General features: G+C 55.0%; 7 protein-coding genes across 7 annotated transcripts; 3 read left to right on the top strand and 4 right to left on the bottom strand.

The window, feature by feature from the left end:
- Positions 1-4,408: 4,408 nt before the first annotated feature.
- Positions 4,409-5,920, top strand: NCS54_00246300 (Ribosomal RNA-processing protein 8; the record flags this gene model as incomplete). Its single annotated transcript, XM_053148061.1, has 1 exon — positions 4,409-5,920. The coding sequence occupies exon 1, from the start codon at positions 4,439-4,441 to the stop codon at positions 5,918-5,920; it is 1,482 nt and encodes a 493-aa protein (XP_053004036.1). The 5' UTR covers positions 4,409-4,438.
- A 372-nt stretch (positions 5,921-6,292) lies between these two features.
- On the bottom strand, positions 6,293-7,734 carry NCS54_00246200 (DNA damage-inducible protein 1; the record flags this gene model as incomplete). The annotated part of the gene is made up of 3 exons (XM_053148060.1): positions 6,293-7,014; positions 7,070-7,668; positions 7,733-7,734. Coding segments are annotated over 3 exons (1,323 nt in total).
- A 3,078-nt stretch (positions 7,735-10,812) lies between these two features.
- Positions 10,813-11,912, top strand: NCS54_00246100 (N-acetyltransferase domain-containing protein; the record flags this gene model as incomplete). Its single annotated transcript, XM_053148059.1, has 4 exons — positions 10,813-11,142; positions 11,225-11,638; positions 11,691-11,777; positions 11,832-11,912. 4 exons carry the CDS (start codon positions 10,813-10,815, stop codon positions 11,910-11,912), a joined length of 912 nt encoding a protein of 303 aa, XP_053004034.1.
- Positions 11,913-12,185: 273 nt separating this feature from the next.
- NCS54_00246000 (Orotate phosphoribosyltransferase) lies at positions 12,186-12,887 on the bottom strand (the record flags this gene model as incomplete). Its single annotated transcript, XM_053148058.1, has 1 exon — positions 12,186-12,887. One exon carries the CDS (start codon positions 12,885-12,887, stop codon positions 12,186-12,188), a length of 702 nt encoding a protein of 233 aa, XP_053004033.1.
- Positions 12,888-13,256: 369 nt separating this feature from the next.
- NCS54_00245900 (Nucleolar GTP-binding protein 1) lies at positions 13,257-15,350 on the top strand (the record flags this gene model as incomplete). Its single annotated transcript, XM_053148057.1, has 3 exons — positions 13,257-13,386; positions 13,446-15,253; positions 15,309-15,350. 3 exons carry the CDS (start codon positions 13,257-13,259, stop codon positions 15,348-15,350), a joined length of 1,980 nt encoding a protein of 659 aa, XP_053004032.1.
- A 638-nt stretch (positions 15,351-15,988) lies between these two features.
- On the bottom strand, positions 15,989-17,994 carry NCS54_00245800 (Rab GDP dissociation inhibitor; the record flags this gene model as incomplete). The annotated part of the gene is made up of 8 exons (XM_053148056.1): positions 15,989-16,183; positions 16,240-16,394; positions 16,448-16,987; positions 17,076-17,421; positions 17,508-17,535; positions 17,597-17,656; positions 17,788-17,812; positions 17,949-17,994. 8 exons carry the CDS (start codon positions 17,992-17,994, stop codon positions 15,989-15,991), a joined length of 1,395 nt encoding a protein of 464 aa, XP_053004031.1.
- A 1,049-nt stretch (positions 17,995-19,043) lies between these two features.
- Positions 19,044-19,914, bottom strand: NCS54_00245700 (54S ribosomal protein L4, mitochondrial; the record flags this gene model as incomplete). The annotated part of the gene is made up of 2 exons (XM_053148055.1): positions 19,044-19,331; positions 19,399-19,914. The coding sequence occupies 2 exons, from the start codon at positions 19,912-19,914 to the stop codon at positions 19,044-19,046; spliced, it is 804 nt and encodes a 267-aa protein (XP_053004030.1).
- Positions 19,915-20,202: the final 288 nt, after the last annotated feature.

The raw sequence follows: 20,202 nt of genomic DNA, 5'->3' as shown, positions 1-20,202 counted from the left end.
CTGGAGCCTTGAGAGTGAAGATTGGAGGCGAAGGAGATGTTCAAAATCAAGGATAGAAGAGGAAGGACGTGTTAATGCGGAGGGGAAAGGCCGGCTATTCTCAGACCAGGCTGGCTCGACGAGGTGGGCAAGAGCGGGAGGCACCTCCTCAGGCACGCAGGGTACCTCCTTCCTTCCCACTCTCAGACTTTATTTACCGCCTCGAGGCTCAAAATTGAAATGGAAGGCGGCCAGACCAGGGAGGACGGGGCACAGCGGCGCAGTGCAGTGGGTGTCACGGAAAGACAACTGAGAGACACCACCATGGAACAGGCAGAGAGGAGAGGAAGTGGGATTAGGTGGAGTGAAAGAGGGGAATAAAGCAATTCGTCTCTCTCGTCTATGAAAGAGGAGATGCCTCGGTTCAAGGCCATATATCCGTAATCCAGACTCAATCCTACTCCATCAGTACTCGATGTATCAAGACGGGCAAACTACAAGAGGCATAGTTGAGTCCACAGCCAGTACGAGCCTCTGCAACCCAAGGTACATGCGCTAATCAGTCCTATTAGTAACAAAGGCCGCTATCCCCAGCAGATGAAACTTGAAAATCACCACCAGGCCAGATGCACCACCGGATGGGAAACCCAGATACAGTATGGACAAGACATGGGGATAGCTTGGGCCAAAACTGCCGCTTGACAATCTGCAGACGCGCCAGGGCCAAGGCACTAAAACTCCCACCGCTCGCCTTAGCACGACCCCAAAGCTTCCAAGAGACAGGTACCGCCGACTCGACGGCATCACAACTGCCACTCATTTAACGTGGAAGTGGATTCCTCATGCATCCATTGCATTGCAGAGAGGGGAGAGACAGTCCTTCAAGTCTAAGGACAACCCTGTCCTGCTGGCGGCGTTGCAGTACTAAGGCGGGCCTATCGTTCGAGCACCCCCGGCCGGCATCAGACCCCGAAGTATCCGTTTCCCGTTTCTCAACGGAGAGTGATGCAGATAAAGGCATTGTTGCTTCTCTCTTGCCCTGCCAACCAGCAAGACCGTCTCAGATTACGCCTTTTGCTGACACCGGTCTACCTGTAGAGTAAAGAGCATTGACAACCCAGTCGAAGCCATCATCAAACCCTAGACGCACGGGGAAACAATACAATCCGGCGGTTGCTGTCAGGCTTAGCAATCACAAGCTTGACGCCGCCACTGCCCAGTGCGACACCCTGGGGCATTCCCTGGCCCAACCTTAACCCGACCATGCCGATCTCCATTCGTCCATCTAGGACCCGGCATCTAAGATGCCGCTCTCCTTGCGCCTGGGGCTTGCTGGCTGCCGAAGGCTCCGTACGCACATGGTTGCTGCAGGTATCAGAGCCGGCAGGGCAGGGCAGGGCAGGGCCCGTATCTTGAGATGAGCAGCACTGACTGCGCGGGACAGTGCCCTCCCTCCAGTCAACGGTGCTATATCTGCCCTCATCATGGAGCACGCAATGCAATGCAGCCACAAGCCCCAAATCAAGCCCGTCGGTGAGCACGACACCCCTCTGGCTCCCCCTCTGCTCATACACAGTGCCCTGTGGGCTCTTTTTCTGGCAATTCCAGCCCTAAATAAGGCTCGATGACGGACTGGGCGTCTCCCACCACACCACCACGGCCCTTAGACCGCTGCTCTCAACTCGAGCTTGAGGCCGACTGCCCCAACTAACGTTACAGTACGTAAAAAGATTGACGAATGGTTTTTTTCGTAAATCTTGGGCCTTTTCTCGGAAGTGACTTGGCCGAGCTCCTTCCACCTACAGTACCGTCGGTCGGGCCCTTCTCGGACGGGTTCCCCTCCCGCCCGGGGGCCCTCCGAACGGCTGCCAAAACCTTATTAGCAACCTCCTCCTTGCGTTGCACTACCTCAACTACCTACCTACGATGGTATGCTAGTTCTTGACCTTTGTTCACTTCCCTCATCCGCTGCTTCTGATGGATATCAACCGTTGTTGAATCTATTGTTGACCGGGGCATTGCTAGCCTGTTGATCTGCGCCTCGTCCTGCCATGGGTTCCTGTACACCATGAACCAACGCTTCTATGCGCCCTCATAGTCTTGCCCTCCTACTCGAGCGCTAAGTCTGAATGCAGCTACAGTACCAGTTCAAGAGCACCTGTGTAACACAAACAAAACATCCCGTTACACATTCCTCGTTTCTAGTCCTGCCCAGATCCTTTGAACGCATCATGTCTTTCACGCACAATGTGCAACCTCACCAAACACACTGCCTCTGAGCAACCCGACTCAACACCAAAAGGCCCCCCTTGCCCGGTTCTCTGCCTGATCGTCAGGACGTGAAGGTGTAGCCCAGGTCCTTTCATCCCAGCCCCGGCGTTGCCCGCCATTGGGATCTTGTCCCGGCAAGCCACCATGCCGTGAACCGGTGTTGGAGTGGCATGCCGCCGTTTCTTTGACGCAGAACTGCGCTTCTGATATTTCCATCTCGATCGAGCTCGAAAGTTCTCGACGAACAGTGCAAAGACATGTTTTAAACCCAGTCGCTAGTCTCAAAAACTTGCCTCATCTATCAAGCCGCGGTAGTACAGACGCCGCCATTGAAGAAGGATGTGGCAAGGCAAGAGCTTTGGAGGCCTACCAACAGGTATACCTGTGCCCCGTACGTTGCGTGCCTGTTCCACGAGTACGAGCCCTTGCCCAGGAAGAGAGCTGCAGAGCACCACAACCTTCGAGATGGACCTTGATGAGTGAGCAACTAACTCCAATTCTGCAACTTGGGATTGCCCAGTTTGCATGTCGTATCTTTTGGGGGCCATCTTTACAGACCGCCATGCTGCAAGACAGAGGGTATTCCTGGCTTCCAGCTCCAAAGACTGAGTTGCTTCAAGCAAGTACTGTGAAGTCCTCGTGTTGTGGCGCTGTGGCAGCTGTATAACGGTTGTGTCCGGACAAGGGCTTCGGAGGCCACCCCCGTTCATACATGCTCCAGGAATAAGCTGAGGTCGCGCCTCGTGTTCAGATGAAGCGCCTAGAGCATGGCTGCTCGCGGGAAGTCACGCCCATGATCCGGAACCATGCATCAGGCGGATACCCTCTGCTCCTCGAGTGTTGGTGCCATTCCCACTTCGCAGCAAGCCAAGTCGCTCCATGGCTTGTCGGGCGTCCGGGGGTTTCACACTACGATCGGATTCTCGATCGCCAGCAGCTCGCGATCGTTTATCAGGGCTCATCGACTGATCCTCCCACCTCCAGTGACTCCTTCTTTTACATAATGTCTCAATGCCCGCTATGAGCAGGCTTCTGCACGCACCCGCTGTCCTAAATAGCACAGCCATGCGGCTCATGGCATTTCCACCGCATATGGAGGTGTGACGAGTTCTCACCAAGGAGCCAGTCTATTTCGGGGAAGGGACGGGCTTTCAAGGCCAAGACGGTCGAGAGCATCGAGAAGCTCTTGGCTATTATGCGCTTTGTCTCAAGTTCCTAGAGGAACTGGAGCTGTACGACAACCTGTCACCCCAGGTGCGTGAAGACCATCACCCAGCTTACTTGACTTTTTGGCTTGGTCAGCTCACCTTTTTCCGTGTGTTCAATGTTCTTCCCTGTCCCTTCACGTCAACGGCCTTGAGCTGAGAAGTCAGGTGTCTTAACTGGAGCCCTGAACTAATAATAAACCACCATCTCTCGATACACAAGGAGCAAGGGAAGGTCATAATCACGACACACCATGGAATGCGAATAGGGATACAGTCCCTCCAGGTCATCTCACAGACAAGCATGATACACTCAGTCATCTTCATCAAGTCGTCATAGCATAACCAAAACCAGTCTGAGAAGAATTAAAAGTATCTAACCAAACTAGCGAATATGAGATAGAGAGAAGTTATTCTCTTACTGCCTAGCATGTGCTAATGTGATGCAAGCCATGCATTCAAAATTGAGACGCCCCATGAGGGCAAGTGGACAATCCAGTATGCCAATGCAAAGATACTCAAAATATCAGATGAATTAGATATACACAAGTCAGTTGATAGGGACCATTATGCTTATGTTGCTATTTGGCCTGCCTGGAACTATGTGAGAGTACTTGTAACAAACGGACTCATGAGGGTCAGGCCAACACGATAATTAAAACACGCCTAGATTAAGTTTCAAAAAATTGCCATTTCAAAATGATCCCTTATGGTAATTATGCCAAATTCTTAAAATAAAACATGATACTTATTCAACTCTCATCTTGTCTTTTTTCTGTCTCCCACTCAAGGTTCATGTGGTGTTGTAGGTTAAGGCGCACGGGCCAGGTGCCGACTTGAGATTGATACAGTGAGATGCCTACTTGCGGTAAGCTTGGGGTGCGTACCTCTAAGCAAAAAAAGTTCAGACGTCAAATTTCCTACAAACCGTTTGTTCACCACGACTTCATCTTGAACAACATCAAAACCAACAAGCCTTCAAAATGTTCGCGGTGCCAGGATGGTCCGTGTCAGCAGACACGCTCAAGGCTGAAGCGCCTTCAGCAAACAACAACAGCGCCCCCGGCACGAAGTCAAAGAAGCGCAAGCGCAACAACGCTGCCGCGGCCGCTGCTGCAGCTACGGAAAATGTCACATCCTCAACCGTGGCCGACCTGTGGGAATCAGTCATTGAGGGCAAGAAGCCTGAAGCCCCTCCCAAGCCCGATAAGTCTGCCAAGCGGCAGAAGAAGGATGGCAAGGGGAAGCGCGGTGACGATGAGCAACCTCAGGACAACAGCAAGCAGAGTGAAAAGAATGGAGATGCCCAACCCAAGAGCAAGAAGGAAAAGAAGCAGAAGCAAAAGAAGAAGCCCGCAGAAGACAAGGATGCCAACCAAGAAGAGCCTGCTCCTACATCAGCAAAGAACGACGCCATCGTCAAGGCAACACCTCTGCCTCCCGCTCCTCCCAAGCTCACTCCCCTTCAAGCCTCCATGAGAGAGAAGCTCATCTCAGCACGGTTCCGACACCTCAACGAGACGCTCTACACGAAGCCATCAGAAGAAGCGTACCAGCTCTTCCAGGACTCCCCCGAGATGTTTGACGAATACCACGAGGGCTTCCGCCGACAGGTCAAGGTCTGGCCCGAGAACCCCGTCGACAGCTTCCTCCAAGACATCCGCTCCCGTGGCAAGGTTCGCCAGCCGGGCAAGGGAAGGCCTGGCGCCCCTCCTACGCCCCTCGCCAAGATGCCGTTGCCCCGTACTCAGCAGGAGTGCACCATCGCCGACCTCGGCTGCGGCGACGCCCGCCTCGCTGAGGCTCTTCAAGCCGATGGCAAGAAGCTCCGCGTCAACGTCAAGAGCTTCGATCTGCAAAGCCCCAGTCCTCTTGTTACCAAGGCCGACATTGCAAACCTGCCTCTTGCTGATGGCTCCGTCAACATCGCTGTCTTCTGCCTTGCCCTGATGGGCACCAACTGGGTCGACTTCATTGAGGAAGCCTACCGCATCCTGCACTGGAAAGGCGAGCTCTGGGTTGCCGAGATCAAGAGCCGGTTCGGGCCCATCCGGAACAAGAATGCCCCCGTCGTCCACAGCGTCGGAAATCGCAAGAAGGCGGCCGCGGGCAAGAAGGGCAAGGGCAAGGGTGATGACGATGCCGACAACGACGAGGATTTGGCTGTCGAGGTGGACGGTGCGGATGACCGCCGCCGGGAGACTGATGTTTCGGCATTCGTCGAGGTTCTCAAGTCGCGCGGTTTCGTCCTTCAGGGGGACCGCGCGGCTATTGACCTATCCAACAAGATGTTTGTCAAGATGCACTTCATCAAGGGTGCATCGCCGACAAAGGGCAAGGGTGTGAAACCCCAGGAGCCTCCCAAGGGGAAGAGGGGCATTATCCGCAGGATAGACCCCGTGGATGAGGAGCCAGAGGTCAACGAATCTTCCATCCTGAAGCCATGCGTCTACAAGATTCGATGAGGAACAAGATAGAAGGGGGTTGAAGACGACTTGTATACAGTTATCACAGTTATCACAGCGAGGGATACCCGCACCAAAAGCTATCGTGCAATTTTATTTCTTCGTAAACGGCGTATAAATCTCATTTCCTTTCTTGTTGCTCCTGACTGCCATGCCACAGAGTTCATCAAAAGTCTGTATGCTAACCCCCTCGGAGCGTGGGCTTGGACTTTATCTATCCCCCATCGCGGCGAGTTGCTTAACCTCGATCTATTATTATTCTGCCCACGCCCAAGCTTGTTCTTTTCCATCCTGGTCCTGGCCTGATCCTGGTCCTGATACCCTCCCATGCTAGTAGTGACGCTCTGAAAAATGTCATGGATCAAGTTGGGTTTAGAAAAAGATCAAACTGGCAGCCACGTCCGCGTTGCCGTCTGCTGCTTGGAGTGCCTGGATCGCTTGCTCCCTCGTAGCTCCCATTGATACCAGGCTCTCAATAGCTTGCGGCGAAATCTGTATCCTCGGAGCAGCAGGCTGGGCTGGGGCCGCAGCTGGAGGCGCAGCAGGGGGAGCAGCGGGTGCAGCGACTGGCGCGGGCTGAGGAGGAGCTGCCGCAGGTTGCTGTTGCTGTTCACCGGGAGGAAGAACAGCGCCCGACCGTTGTCCGATGGTTGTTCCGTCGGGACCAGGCAAGGTAGGCTCCTGTACAATTGCTGCCTCCTCCTCTTTGGGGATTTCTGCCTCTCCCAGGAAAGGAACCTCCTCGCCTTGGATGATCAGCTTGTCCTTGGCCAAGTCAATGGTGGCCTGGTATCGCTTCAGCATATCGAGGCCGAGCAGCAGATCGACTGACTTGCCCTCCATGACAGTGAAACTGCAGGGCAGGAAGAGGTTTCCAATCTTGATCTGCGCCGAATGGACACGTCCGATGATGTTGGCCGTTCCCACACCACGAGCAACGCCAGCAAATCGGGTATCAACAAGACGCATAATTCCACATTCCTCGGCACAAGCAGGAGACATGATGGTTGCCTGGGCTCCAGAGTCCACCAAGGCTTTGACATTGTGACCGTTCACAGCCACGTCGAGGTAGAGCATGTGGACTCGTCCAAAGACTAAATGGATTTGTCAGTCATCCGGTTTCGACCCTTTCGTCCCAACATGACTTACCCTCGGGGTTGTGCTCCATGGCATTTTGCAGGTTCTCCATAACTCGCTCCTGACGGATCATTTCTTCAATCTTCCTCTGGTTTTCGACATTAAAGGGGTCGTCATTCAATCTTTCAATCTCCCGTTGCCGTTCCATACGCTCTCGCTGCTCTCGGTCCTGGCTATCGTGAAATATCTGGGCAAAGCGAGCTGGGTTGTCCACGGCCGCGGCCAGCTCAGGGTGCTGTCTCTGGAGCTGCGCCCTCACTGCAGGTTGACCCAAAATCTGAAGGCGAATAAGCTCGGGGTCTTGTTCATTGCCGCCTCGTCTCCGAGGCTGAGGACGCCGAGCTTGCTCTGGTACGCCTGTGCTGCCTCGCATATCACGGACGTGCAGAGCCAGCATGTCCCCATCCTTGATCTGGTGTTGCTCCATCGTCTGGGTATCGTCGGAGATTAGGCGGCCATTATGGTAGAGGTGTTGTGAGGTCGGAGGGATGGTTGATTCTGCCTGGATAGACTCGCGGAGGGTGGCCAAGGTCATGTCGGGGAAGATTTCGAGTGTAAGCAGGCTGTCCTGCTCCCCAGCTTGGGGATTAAATATATTGAGGGTGATGCGCCTGTTTGCGAGCAGAAGTTAGCCTCTTGAGAAATTAATGGAGAGATATATGAGAAACCACCAACATTGTCGCTAGATTTCGTAGTTGTGATTATGCTAGCCAAGGCGAGTGAGATCGAGGTTTGGGGGAGTTGAGGTGCGGTCGAAATCACAAGGCAGACGTCAAAGACGTAACTCGCAAAGTGGCTGGTTCGTGAGGAGTGCTTGCGTGAACGTGGCTAACAGGGCCCAGCTGCCTAGGTAAGTAACTGGGTAGGGTAGGTAGATATCGTGGAGGGAGGGAGAGAGAGCAAGACAAAGCCAGACCCAAAGTTTGGGGCCTGGGGAAGACGGACAAGGTGCGGATGGGGATGCAAGAAAAGAAGAAAAAAAAAGTTGAGAACTTTGCAGGAGGTTGGTTGGTTTGTTCCGCCCCCGAGATCAGATGGAGATGTAGATGCAGGTGCAGATGGAGCTGGCTTGGCCGGGGGAAGCTGGATGAGGTTCAAGGTAGGTACGTTCAGGTCGTGAGGGGCGCCGGAGGGGCAACTTTGGGCAAGAAGTCGCCGGATTTTCGGGGCGAGCGGCGGTGACGACAGAAGCGTCTGAGCGCCCGCGGCTTAACGTTAGGGATAGAAGCCACTAACCTTTAGGGGATAGGTCACTGAGACGGTGCTGTTGGAGGAGCTGCCAGAATACAGCATGCACATTGCGAGTCAGATTGCATGGATAACGTCATGTTTTTAATGTCATGCTGGCGGAGTTTTTCTACTCTTATCGCCAAGAGCAAGGAAACCTCCACATTCGAGATGCAGTACTAAAGTAAGCAAGCAGCTGGAGAGCTCCCTCCTGTCCAGCTCATCAACCCCAAAGAATAACATTGCTACCTATACAAACAAACATTTCATTTGTATCCATGCCACTCGGCGTGATTGTGGACGGCCGCAAATGCATATACTGTACCTTTTCGTCGACCTGCACGCACGTTATTGCAGCCACGGATCCGATCCTGGAAGCCGACAGAAGCCAGCCGATGCTCATGGACGAATCCCAGATCCCAGGGGGCGAGCATGACAGCGGAGCACCAGGCTGCGACAGCGTCGACGAGGCCGCCATGATGCTGACGACGAATCGACGGAGGCCCTCGGTCATCTATTGACTTCCAGGCAGGTCAGGTCGGTCACTGCTGACGAGACTGCCCAGCAACAGATCACTCACCCTGCTGCGCCCAGGTCCCTTGTCCTCACAGAACCGGGCATTCGTACGCATCGTCGTATCCTGTCCCACGGCCGCAGCCTAGAAGCCTCTTACATGGCCAGCTGTGACTGCTGCAGGACGGCTCGGCATGAACCCCGTCTTCCCCTGGGTTCTCGAGGCCCATACTCCAGAGTCATTGCCAACAGCAGCAACCTCACAGGTGGTCCCGAGAAACCCTCCCTCCTGCCGCGTGCAAGCCGGCCGCGGAGCAGGGCACCAGATCAGGTACACTTCGCAGCCGTCGATGCCCGGCCATGTGCGAGCGTCCAATGCCCGTTGCGTACGCTCCCGCGGCTGTTGGTGATTTGCAACTGGAGCCGCTTGAGATCGCATGCGGATGCTGCCGCTCCAGGGAGCCTCCTGGTCACACTCCCCCATCCAGGGATCCCCAACTGCTGATCGACCAGGTTGACAGGGAGTCCTGGGGACGCGCACAGCGATCTCCTGCAGCGCTAGCTCTCCTCGCAGGCTGGAGGCTTGTGTTCCCGGTTCCCGTTATCCGGGTCACTCGGGCATCTTGTCGATTCGACAAGACTTGATTCAGTCTTGGCCGAGCTTTGCCGTTTGTTGCTGGAGCTGCCTATGCGGTCCCGTCCATCTTATTCAAGGGCCGGGGACTCAGAGAGCTGGAATTGTCAGACTTATGTTGCCTTTGGTGTTGGTGGTGTACGGGGTATCATCAGTTATGCCGGAACTGGACTGAAACCCTGAAGTCACAAGCGAGACTTGGTGGTTTGGATCTTGAAGCTCGTGTCGTGCATACCAGAGTCTCAACGAATATTAGGCGAGATGCATAACATCCATGGACCTCAATTTTCAGAATGGCGTGTAAGTCGTGGAGCAATCTGGTGAGCTCCAGACATGACATTGCTTGTGTCGACGTCAGAAAGTCGGCCCCAGCTGAAGCTGGTGCAGGTGACCTAATCCGTCTACCCTAGACTCTCGTGGCCGATTACATGGCCAGCTCAACAGCATCACAATTGTCACCGGGTCGCTGCAACAATCTTGTTTGTCAGTTGGTGCCTTGTGTTTACAGAATCTGCAAACTGCCGCCTTCTGTTTGCTCCTACTTTCGCCGCAGTCACGCGACCATGGTGAAAATGACTCTGAGCTAGGTAGCTATGTCATGTGCTTGAGCAACAAATGGATCTTCTCCCCGCTCTCATGAACCCATCCCGACAAGAAGACGGAGAATTAATTATTCGACACCCCCCTCCAAGATAGTTCAAACTCCAAAGCTCCTCGGCCACCCCCGCATAGATCCATCGCATCGCATCAACCCTTTTTAGAACCCTCAAACTCATCATCTCATACTCCGACCGGGCTCGGCGGCTCGACCAGAGCTTGGACTCCACTTGGTCCATCTCGGCGCCGGCCTCATCGTCCGATCTCTCGGTAGCCGTGGGTCCACCTGGAGTGGACGAGCAAACAGGATTCCCAAGAGTTCTTTCCCGTCCCATGACGCTGATTCACTTTCACCAGTCAAACGAGGCCGTGATTCAGTGACTCAATACAATCGGCAAACACCCCTTTGGGTCCCTATCGCCGGGGTCATCTCATCAATCAGCCAGCCCAGCTCCCGGGAATATCAAGTAGGGCAAAGCCATTCAGCCTGTGTAAACCACCGAGCGCACGGGCGAGCTTCATTTCTTCTCATCACATCATCATATCACCAGCTGAACAGCCTCGACCACGGGGAACCCAGCCTCAGCACGAGTTAATCGAGAAATCAGAGACCCACCCCGGCAACAGATCTGACCTGACCCTTGAAAAAGGCTCACCAACGCCGACTCTCATCCCATACCTACAAGCCCGTGCCTTTAGTTGCACTCCTTCTACGGAAAGTCACTTTATTCTTCTCATCCCAAGGAGCTTATTCCACGGAACACACACACACACAACCGTCCCGATGAGCAGCATGGAAAAGAAGAATGAGTTCGCCACGGCCGCCAGAGACATGATCTTCTCTGGAGGCGCCACGGATGATAGGGACACGGACGACGATGGTGGCGCCATCGACGACTCGTGCGACGCAGACGAGGAGATGGTCACGTCCAAGAGGAACATTGCCCAGCTGAGAATCCAGAAGAGAAACTCGGAAGCCGGTCTTCTGAAGAAAGTCATCCCATTCCACTGGGCCCCGATGCTCTCGCCCCTGACCGAGAACGACATTGCAACCTGTGTCACGCTCGAGAACGCTGCGATCTCCGACCCAAGACACAGGTCGCTGCCCGAGAAGGTAAGCCAGACAGCATATGCCCGTTTCACGCAGCCCTCCATGTCATGGCGCCTCTAGAACCACCGTTGACCAGTTGCCATAGATTGAGTATCGCATCCGCAAGTCTGGAGGGGTCTGCTACGGCCTCTTCAACACATACAGACCAAATGATGCAAAGGACTGGACCATCACCACCCTGCAGCACAGCCGACCTGTCGAATCTGGCCGCTATGACCATGCCAAGCATGTCATGTTTGTCCATATCCTAGCTACCCTCGGAACTCACCCAGTCGTCACCGACGCCGACATGGCCATGCCCGAGAACTGGCGAGATCCTTCGGCCTGTCAAGGTTCACCCTTGGGCCATCAGTCGATGGGGAGAACGATTTGTCTCCATTCCTTTGTCGTGTGCCCCGAGGTCCAAGGTGTCGGCATTGGCAAGACGGCGATGACGTCGTATCTCCAGCTCATGAACGAGTCTGGCATGGCTGATCGAGTTGCATTGATCTGCCAACCTGTAAGTTCTACCATATGTTTCCCCCTAACTTTCTAGATTCTAACGCATCTAGTACGCGATCCCATTCTACAAGTGTTTTGGCTTCAGAGATATCGGCCTGAGCACCGAGGCCCTTGCAGGACAAGGCTGGCATGCCATGGTAGGTGGTCTATTCGCCGTCTGATCCAATCCGTTGCTAAACCTGCTTCTACAGGTGCTCGACCTCAGCGGTCCCAAGAAAAAGACCAAGGAAGAACCCACTCAAGTGGCTAAGAAGCCCGGGAGCTCAACATGATGATGGATCTCTCGTGGCTTGTCTGCATACAATTACCATCAACAGGCAACAATCAGAGTATCAGCTCAGGAGAAGCCGCAGGTATTTGCTCATCTTTGTACCACGGCCAATTGCTCGCACAACCGAGTCATCTAAAAATAATGAGATAGCTGGTCTATAACTTTTTGCGTTTCACACTCTATCTCCCTTTTGATTGCCCAATTCTCTTTCCCGGCGACCATTTTTAGTATCGTAACATCGTTCCTTTAACCCATTGCTTGACTCCCATGGTGTTTAGTCGCTGGCCTTGTACTTGAGGCGGTACTCTTCAGTGCGCTTGATGTCGTCCTCGGAAGCGAAGCTCTTCATGCCGGCAATGATGTCGTCCAGGGTCAGGATGGCAAAGATGGGGATGCCATACTCCTTGCGAAGCTCACCAATGGCACTGGGGCCGGGCTTGGACTCGTCTCCGTCGGCGGCAGGGAGCTTCTCCATGCGGTCTAGAGCAACGACGATACCAACGACGATACCGCCCTCCTTGCGGATCTTGTCAATGGCCTCCCTCTTGGCGGTGCCGGCAGTGATGACATCGTCGACAATCAGAATCTTCTTGCCCTTGAGGGGAGCACCAACAATGTTGCCTCCCTCACCATGGTCCTTGGCCTCCTTGCGGTCAAAAGAGTACGACACGCGGTCCAGGTTCTCGGGAGCCAACTCGCCGAGCTTGACGGCGATGGACGAGGCAAGAGGGATGCCCTTGTAGGCGGGGCCAAAGATGATGTCGAAGTCGAGGCCGGTCTGCTGCTGGGCCTCGGCGATGGACTTGGCGAACGCGGTGGCGATGGCGCCAGCGAGGCGGGCAGTGTGGAAGAGGCCGGCGTTGAAGAAGTAGGGCGAGATGCGCTTCGACTTGAGCTCGAAGCTGCCAAACTTGAGGATCTCGCCAGCGATGGCGGCCTGGAGGAAGTCTTGCTTGTAGGGGGCGAGCTGAGACATGTTGAGGAGCGAAATTGATGAACAGAAGATAATCTCTTGTAGGTCGATATGGTAGAGATCAAAGTTTTTACAGTTGCGATAACCCCTCCATCCAAAGCAAAATGGCTTCGATTGGTGTTGACCCTCACCTGCTGGCGCTCAATGTATGGCGGCGGGGTTTAGCGGGGTTGAGATCCAGATGCCAATTGACCTCAACCAATAAGAGCCCCCGTCTTCCCCTCGCACGCACGCCCACTTATCGATAACACGAGTAAAAAAAAAATTGACCGCCCAACTGAATTTGCCATTATCCTCCTTCAAGCGTCGAGTGTCTCCTCCTCCGTCGCTCCAATACAAAATCATATCGAATTATCCGACAGATCGCCCATCATGAAGACGACCTGGAAGGATATCCCCCCGGTTCCTACTCAGCAGGAGTTCCTGGACATCGTGCTGAGCCGGACTCAGCGCAAGCTGCCCACGCAGATTCGCGCCGGCTTCAAAATCAGCCGTATTCGAGGTGAGCATTGATAAACAACCACGACACCCAATATAGGTCGCTCACACTTCCACGTCTAGCCTTCTATACTCGCAAGGTCAAGTTCACCCAGGAGACCTTTTCTGAAAAGTTCGGCGCCATCCTCGAGAGCTTCCCCCGACTGCAGGACATCCACCCGTTCCACAAGGATCTCCTCAACACCCTCTACGATGCCGACCACTTCAAGATCGCCCTCGGCCAGCTCTCCACCGCCAAGCACCTGATCGAGACCATCTCCCGCGACTATGTCCGCCTGCTCAAGTACGGCCAGTCGCTCTTCCAGTGCAAGCAGCTCAAGAGGGCCGCTCTCGGTCGCATGGCCACCCTCATCAAGCGCCTCAAGGATCCCCTCATGTACCTCGACCAGGTCCGCCAGCATCTTGGCCGTCTGCCCTCGATCGACCCCAACACGAGGACCCTGCTCATCTGCGGCTACCCCAACGTTGGAAAGTCGAGCTTCCTGCGCAGCATCACCCGCGCCGACGTCGACGTCCAGCCTTATGCCTTCACCACAAAGAGTCTGTTTGTCGGTCACTTTGACTACAAGTATCTCCGCTTCCAGGCCATCGACACCCCCGGAATTCTCGACCACCCTCTCGAGGAGATGAACACCATCGAGATGCAGAGTATCACTGCCATCGCCCACTTGAGGTCCGCCATCATGTACTTTATGGATCTCTCGGAGCAGTGTGGCTACACAGTGAGCGCCCAGATCGCTCTCTTCAAGAGCATTAAGCCCCTCTTCTCCAACAAGCTCGTCTTTGTCGTCGTCAACAAGATCGACGTCACCAAGCCCGAGGACCTCGAGCCCGAGCTGCAGGCCGAGCTCCAGTCCATCCTCAAGTCTGGTGAGGTCGAGCTCCTCCAGCTCTCCTGCAACACCCAGGAGGGTGTCCAGGAGGTCAAGAACGCCGCCTGCGAGCGTCTCATCGCCGAGCGCGTGAACCAGAAGCTCAAGGCTGGAACAAGCGCCAGCGGCAACATCGGTGGCAGGTTGGCCGATGTCATGTCCCGAATCCACGTCGCCCAGCCCATGGGCGGTCAGGCCCTTGAGACATTCATCCCCGAGGGCGTCAAGGACCGCAAGAAGTACGACAAGGAGGACCCTGAGCGCCGGAAACTGGCCAGGGATGTCGAGGCTGAGAACGGCGGTGCCGGCGTCTTCAACGTCGACATGAAGGCCGACTACCTGCTCGAGAACCCTGAGTGGAAGTACGACAAGATCCCCGAGATCTTTGACGGCAAGAACGTCTACGACTTCATCGACCCCGACATCGAGGCCAAGCTCCAGGCTCTCGAGGAGGAAGAAGAGAAGCTCGAGGCCGAGGGCTTCTACGAGTCGGATGAGGATGTCGAGGACGACGAGGAGGCCGAGGTGCTGCGCAAGGCCGAGCTGATCCGCGAAAAGCAGCAGCTCATCCGCAACGAGGCCCGCATGAAGAAGCGCCTCAAGAACCAGGCCATCATCCCACGCAAGCTGGCCAAGAAGAACCTCTCCGAGTTCGAGGACGCCATCGACGCCCTTGGAGTCGACGCCACCGATATCGCCGAGCGAGCCCGCTCAAAGTCGCGCCCCCGCGGCCGCTCCATGTCCCGCAGCCGCCTCGGCACCGAGGACCCGGACGCCATGGACGTCGACCGTGCCAGCACCCCTCGCGACCGCATGCGCTCCATGAGCCGGGCCCGAAGCCGAGCCCCGACCAGCAGCCGCCGCGACGACGGCGTCCAGGACGACGTCACCCGCACAAAGGCCGAGCGCATCGCCAAGCTCAACCAGAAGCGCATGAACCGCATGGCCCGCCAGGGCGAGGCAGACCGACACACGAGCGCCTCCCTGACCAAGCATCTTGTAAGTTGTCCCTGTGTTGGATCCGTGAAGCCACTGCTAACTTTGACTCTTCCAGGTGGCCGGAAAGCGTGGCATGGGCAAGACAAACCGTCGATAAAGGAGTCAAGTCCAGATCTCTGGGCTCGTCTCCCTCCACGTCTGTTTGTCTTTCTCTCTCTCTCATTTTGGCATATTTTTGCGGGTTCGTGGGCCGTGGTTTTTGCCTGGGAGTTGGGGCGTATGGAAAAAAAAGAGAATATGAATTGTGATCCCATCGCTGAGTTGTTGTGCACGCACTTGATTGCGCGTGTGGCGTCGTTGCTGGGGGGGGTTTCAAACCAGCTCGGCTAGAATAGTAGATATCACGGGTGTGTCCCTTGCTGGAGCAAAGAAAGGGGCTACTCTACCTTCTTCTTAACTTAAGTACTTATGATTTACGAGGCAAAAAGTTTGACTGTTGATAATCAAAGATATCACAATGCCTGATTACACATGTATCCATCTTTCCCATATGATTGATTATTGGATCATACGTGAGGTACACTATCGAAAAAAAGGTATATTTCAAGGGTTGCTTGTCGTCTACAGGGACAGTTTCTTCACCCTCGGTTTGTCGTGGGTCGCCACAACAACCGTTGTCATAATGATGATTACAGTCATGAGAACAAAGCTGACGCACGCCGTTGTCTCCATTGCGCGGCTCACCTTCTCCTTTGGTTTCTCCAGCCCCAGCCCAGACCCGTGGTCGCGAGCTCTCTACTGATCCTCGGCGACCTGGATGCCGTCCCTCAAGCCCTCAACCTTGAGCTCCTCGCCAGCCGCGCGACGGTAAATGTCCTTGACGTCGTCGGTGGTGGTCTCGAAGTGGCTGGTGGCGTCGTAGCTCTTGGAGATGAAGATGTTGTCATTGGTGCCGTCCGAGTTGGGCTCGTAGATGGGGATGGGAGGGCCCTGAAAGATATGTCAGCTCAACTCTGCAGAATACCTGCTTGATGTAGGCAACTTACCATGAACTGCTCCTCGATCTTTCCGAGGCGGTCCAGACCGGGCTGGAGCTCAAGGTGATGGTTAGCCGTGGTCTCGGCGATGGTGGAGACGATGGCGATCCAGTAGCCCTTGGGGCAGACGTTGTGGGCGGACGAAACGCAGGCGATGTAGATGTCTAGCACTTGTCAGCAAACACATATGAACAGGGCAACATATGGGGTCACATACCGTTCTTGCGGCCGACCTGGGACTGGGGGATGATGAGCTGGGCCGAGTCGCTGTCGTTGGTGCCAGCCAGAGGGTGCTTCAGGATGCAGATAGCACGGAGAACGTGGCCGACAACCTTGGTCTTGTCGACAAAGTATGAAGGGTCACCGAGGATGAGCTTGGCGTTGGTTTCAAACTTCATCTCCTCAACACCAGACATGGTGGCCTTGATACCAACAGCCTTGTCGCCCTCGTACAGAATCTCGTCGACGTGGGTGTTGAGCATGTAAGTGCCACCGTAGATGGCGGACAGACGGGCAAAGCCCTGGGGGAGCTCGCCGAGACCGTAGAGAGGGTAGATGTAAGGGGACTTGCCATATCGAGCAACCGAGTTGCCGTAGAGGCGGATGCGCTCGATGGCCTCGGGGGCCTGGCCGGGGGTGGTGATGTAGTCGTCAGTGAGGTACAGGGCCATGGCGTGGCCAATGAAGTCCTTGGTAGTTGTCTCAAGTCCGAACTTGTCAAAGACATCCTTCATGGTGCAGCCGTTGATGTCGAGACCTAGTTGAAGCTACGAGTCAGCCCAGAATCGTCTCAACCAGCGAGCAGTCACTGCATTGCTCTCGGTGCTGCGCTCGGGGATACAAACCCTTGTGTGTCGCGGGGTCGTTGATGTCAAAAGTGCCGACCCACTCGATGAAGGACTTCATGCGTCGCTTCTCAAAGATACCCATCAAGGGGGACTTCAGAGCCTCCGGGGCGTCAGAAGGCACCTTTGCGACGGTAGCTTTGCTTCCAGAGCCCTGCTGGACGTAGCTGCCGGCAACCTGCTTGAACTCGAGATATCGTGTCACGTCGGTGGAGACGAGGATGTTGGTCAACTCGCCCGAGGACATGAGGAACTTGGGAACGAGGTCGATGTTCCAGTCGTTGAGGCGGCCATACTGCTTCCAGGGCTCCTCGCCTTCGCGGTAGTTGCCATACTTCTTGAAGAGCTGCGTGAGGTCGTCGTTAGAAATGTCGGGTCAAGGGGAGGAACGCTGGTCGGGGGGGTAGAGGAGTGGGTGGGGGGGTTGCATACCGCCTCGAGGTTCACGGATGCCGCCTCTCTGGAAACACGGTCAGCTTGGTTGTCTCTGGGGGGTGTATCACGGTGCAGGGGAGACTAACCCGCCATAGTGGTCATTCCGGTCGATGTGGAGGACCTTCTTGCCCTTGACGCTGAAGACACTGTTGGGGGAACCATCAGCCGACCGCCTTTATATCAAGCAGCACCAGCACCATCAAGCGCCAGCGCATAGGGTCGCAAGACGAAGCGCTGTAGCACCAGCTTTGCTGTGTCTGTCCACTCATCGACTTACCCAGAGAGAATACACTCGGTCAGTCCTAAAAAAAACACGGTCAGAACAGAATCGAGACACCAAACTCCCCATCCATCCGTCCATCGCATAAAGTCCCAAGCTTTGGCTGGATGCGGGGGGGGGTTTCGAACAGCAGAGCAGAGGCGGGGGAAGCGACATACCAGTGCCCAGCACGATGACGTCGTATTCCTTTGCAATCTCATCCATGATGCACGATGGTGACTATCCGTCGATGACTGAATGTGAATGTGTAGTAGAGGGAGAAGGTGAGGAAGGGTTAAGAAAAAAAAGGAGGAGAGGAGCAAAAGAAGCGGGATGAAGCTCGAGCGAGGTGCGAAGAAAGTGGCGGGGTTTGGGGAGGGGATGAAAGCATCGGTCAAGGTCAATCCTTAGGTAGCCCGTGTGGGGACCGTCCTCATTATTTTAGAGGACCACTGCCAAAGGACACTCCAACTTCAACCTAACCTTGTGGTTGACACCTCCAACAGCAACGTCTTACCCAGTTTGTCCAGTCCATCATCTCGCTCCCACGAGACCGATCACTGATTATTGATTATGTATTGCCCGTTTCGTCGTGGCTACTAATCTGCCAGATCGCTTAATCCAATTCGACTAGGTAGCTAGTATGAGCCGGGGATGATCCCCAGAAGACTCACCGTCATATGATTGGGCTGGCATGTGGGCTTCAATTGTACGATGCAGGGTCCCGCCGTCGCTGAGGCGCCGGTTGCTCGCCAAATGTGTAAATGAGATGCCATTTTCCTTCTCGTCTTCTCCTGAGAGGTGACGAGGACGTGGTCTCTTTGAGCTGTTGGCCCCGGTGTCACCGCTGCCTCAACAAGACCTGCGTGCCCCCTTTTCACCATCCCGGTACACGGAATCCCGGTGACTTGAACTATAAATGCTTGCTCAATGCGGAATGCATATGCGAGTGTGTAGCTCATGCCCTGTTTTATCGGTTTGCATGACTGACATGTTTAGCAACTTCATGCTATCCATAGTTGGTCGACCGCACTACTCATGATGAGCCATGACAGCCATGACCTGGCCAAATCTTCATATCCGCGCTGCACAGTTGTATATCATACATTTATCATACACACACATGTCTTGTTTCGTCTACTGTATCTTACATGCCCTAGATGTACACGACGAATAAGTCAACCTAGCTCCAACCAGACATCATGATCCTTTCCCCTTTCCCGTCCCAGACATGTCCCGACTATGCGTGGTATCATTTCATCGATAACAGGTCTTTATCGTTCCAGCGGCTTATCTGTCTTGCCCTGCTGTGCTTCCGCTGCAACGGCGTCTGCTGGGAGGCTGTCCTTGGTGTCCTTGTCAGCCTTGGCTTCCGCCTCCGTCTCCGGTTGTGTCCACTCTGTGGCCTCGATCTCGTCCTCGTACGCAGAGGGGTTGTAGACTTTGCCTTTGGCTCCTTTCAGGTTGATTTCGGGATCATTCGCAGCAACCTCAACGGCATCCTGCCAGGTATAGAATCGCTCCGTCAGCGCATGCTTGATGGCTCGTTGCGTCTTCATGACCTATGATTCCCGAGTCAGCACTCCGATACTCCAGTTCAGGCATAGAATCGTTGGGATTTGTGTTTACCTCTTCATCTCGTGTATCAAGTTCTCGCTCGCCGAATCCCAGCTTGGATCGAAGAAGTTCTGCCCGTGACGTAGCAAGCATGTTCCTCTCTCGGCAGCACACCCACCACAGGGCATGCAGGTCCTCCCAAGACTTCTTTCGCAGCTCCTCGACCGTCCACGCTCGTCCGTGCTCCTCTGTCTCCTTGGGCGTCCACAGCAGCTTGCCCGGCGCGGGGAAGAATCCCCAGAGCCCATGGTCAGGGTCGACCTTGACCTCGGGCTTGAAGTCGCGGGGTTTGGGCAGGGGGACGTTGGACATGGAGAGAGGCTCGCGAGGTCCTGAGCCGTACAGGCTACTCACGCCACGCTTCGGGTTGTTGTCCTTGGTCTTGCGCTTGCATTGTGGTGCGGTCGTTGAGAAGTGGGCGGTGGCTCGAGGTGCTGAGGAGGCCTTGCCGATCAATGATGTTCTAGAGGGGGTGCAGGCCTGGAGTATTCGGCCTGAGGAGGACCGCAGCGCAATTGGGCTTGCCATTGGCAGATATATGGCCTGTCGGGACGTTTAGACGAGGCTATTCAACCCACCTCAATAGCACGCAGCAAAATTTGGGGCACAGCTCGCTGTCTCTCGGTGTCGGCTGATTGTAAGGCCGGCGCCGCTGATGAGGTCACGTGTCAGGTCTGCTCACCGAGGCTCACCGAGAGATGGATCTCATCAGTGGATTCCTCCTCGATGGAGGCGCACTTGCAGCACGGATAGCCTGGTACGGAGTACAGAGTACATGATCCCTTGGGGTGGGTGATGCGGGGGAACTACTCCAGA

This window comes from Fusarium falciforme, chromosome 2, assembly GCF_026873545.1.
Source record: "Fusarium falciforme chromosome 2, complete sequence".
In the NCBI taxonomy this organism is placed as follows: domain Eukaryota; kingdom Fungi; phylum Ascomycota; class Sordariomycetes; order Hypocreales; family Nectriaceae; genus Fusarium; species Fusarium falciforme.
Note: the sequence above shows the minus strand (reverse complement) of the source record. Positions and strands in the feature narration are given on the sequence as shown.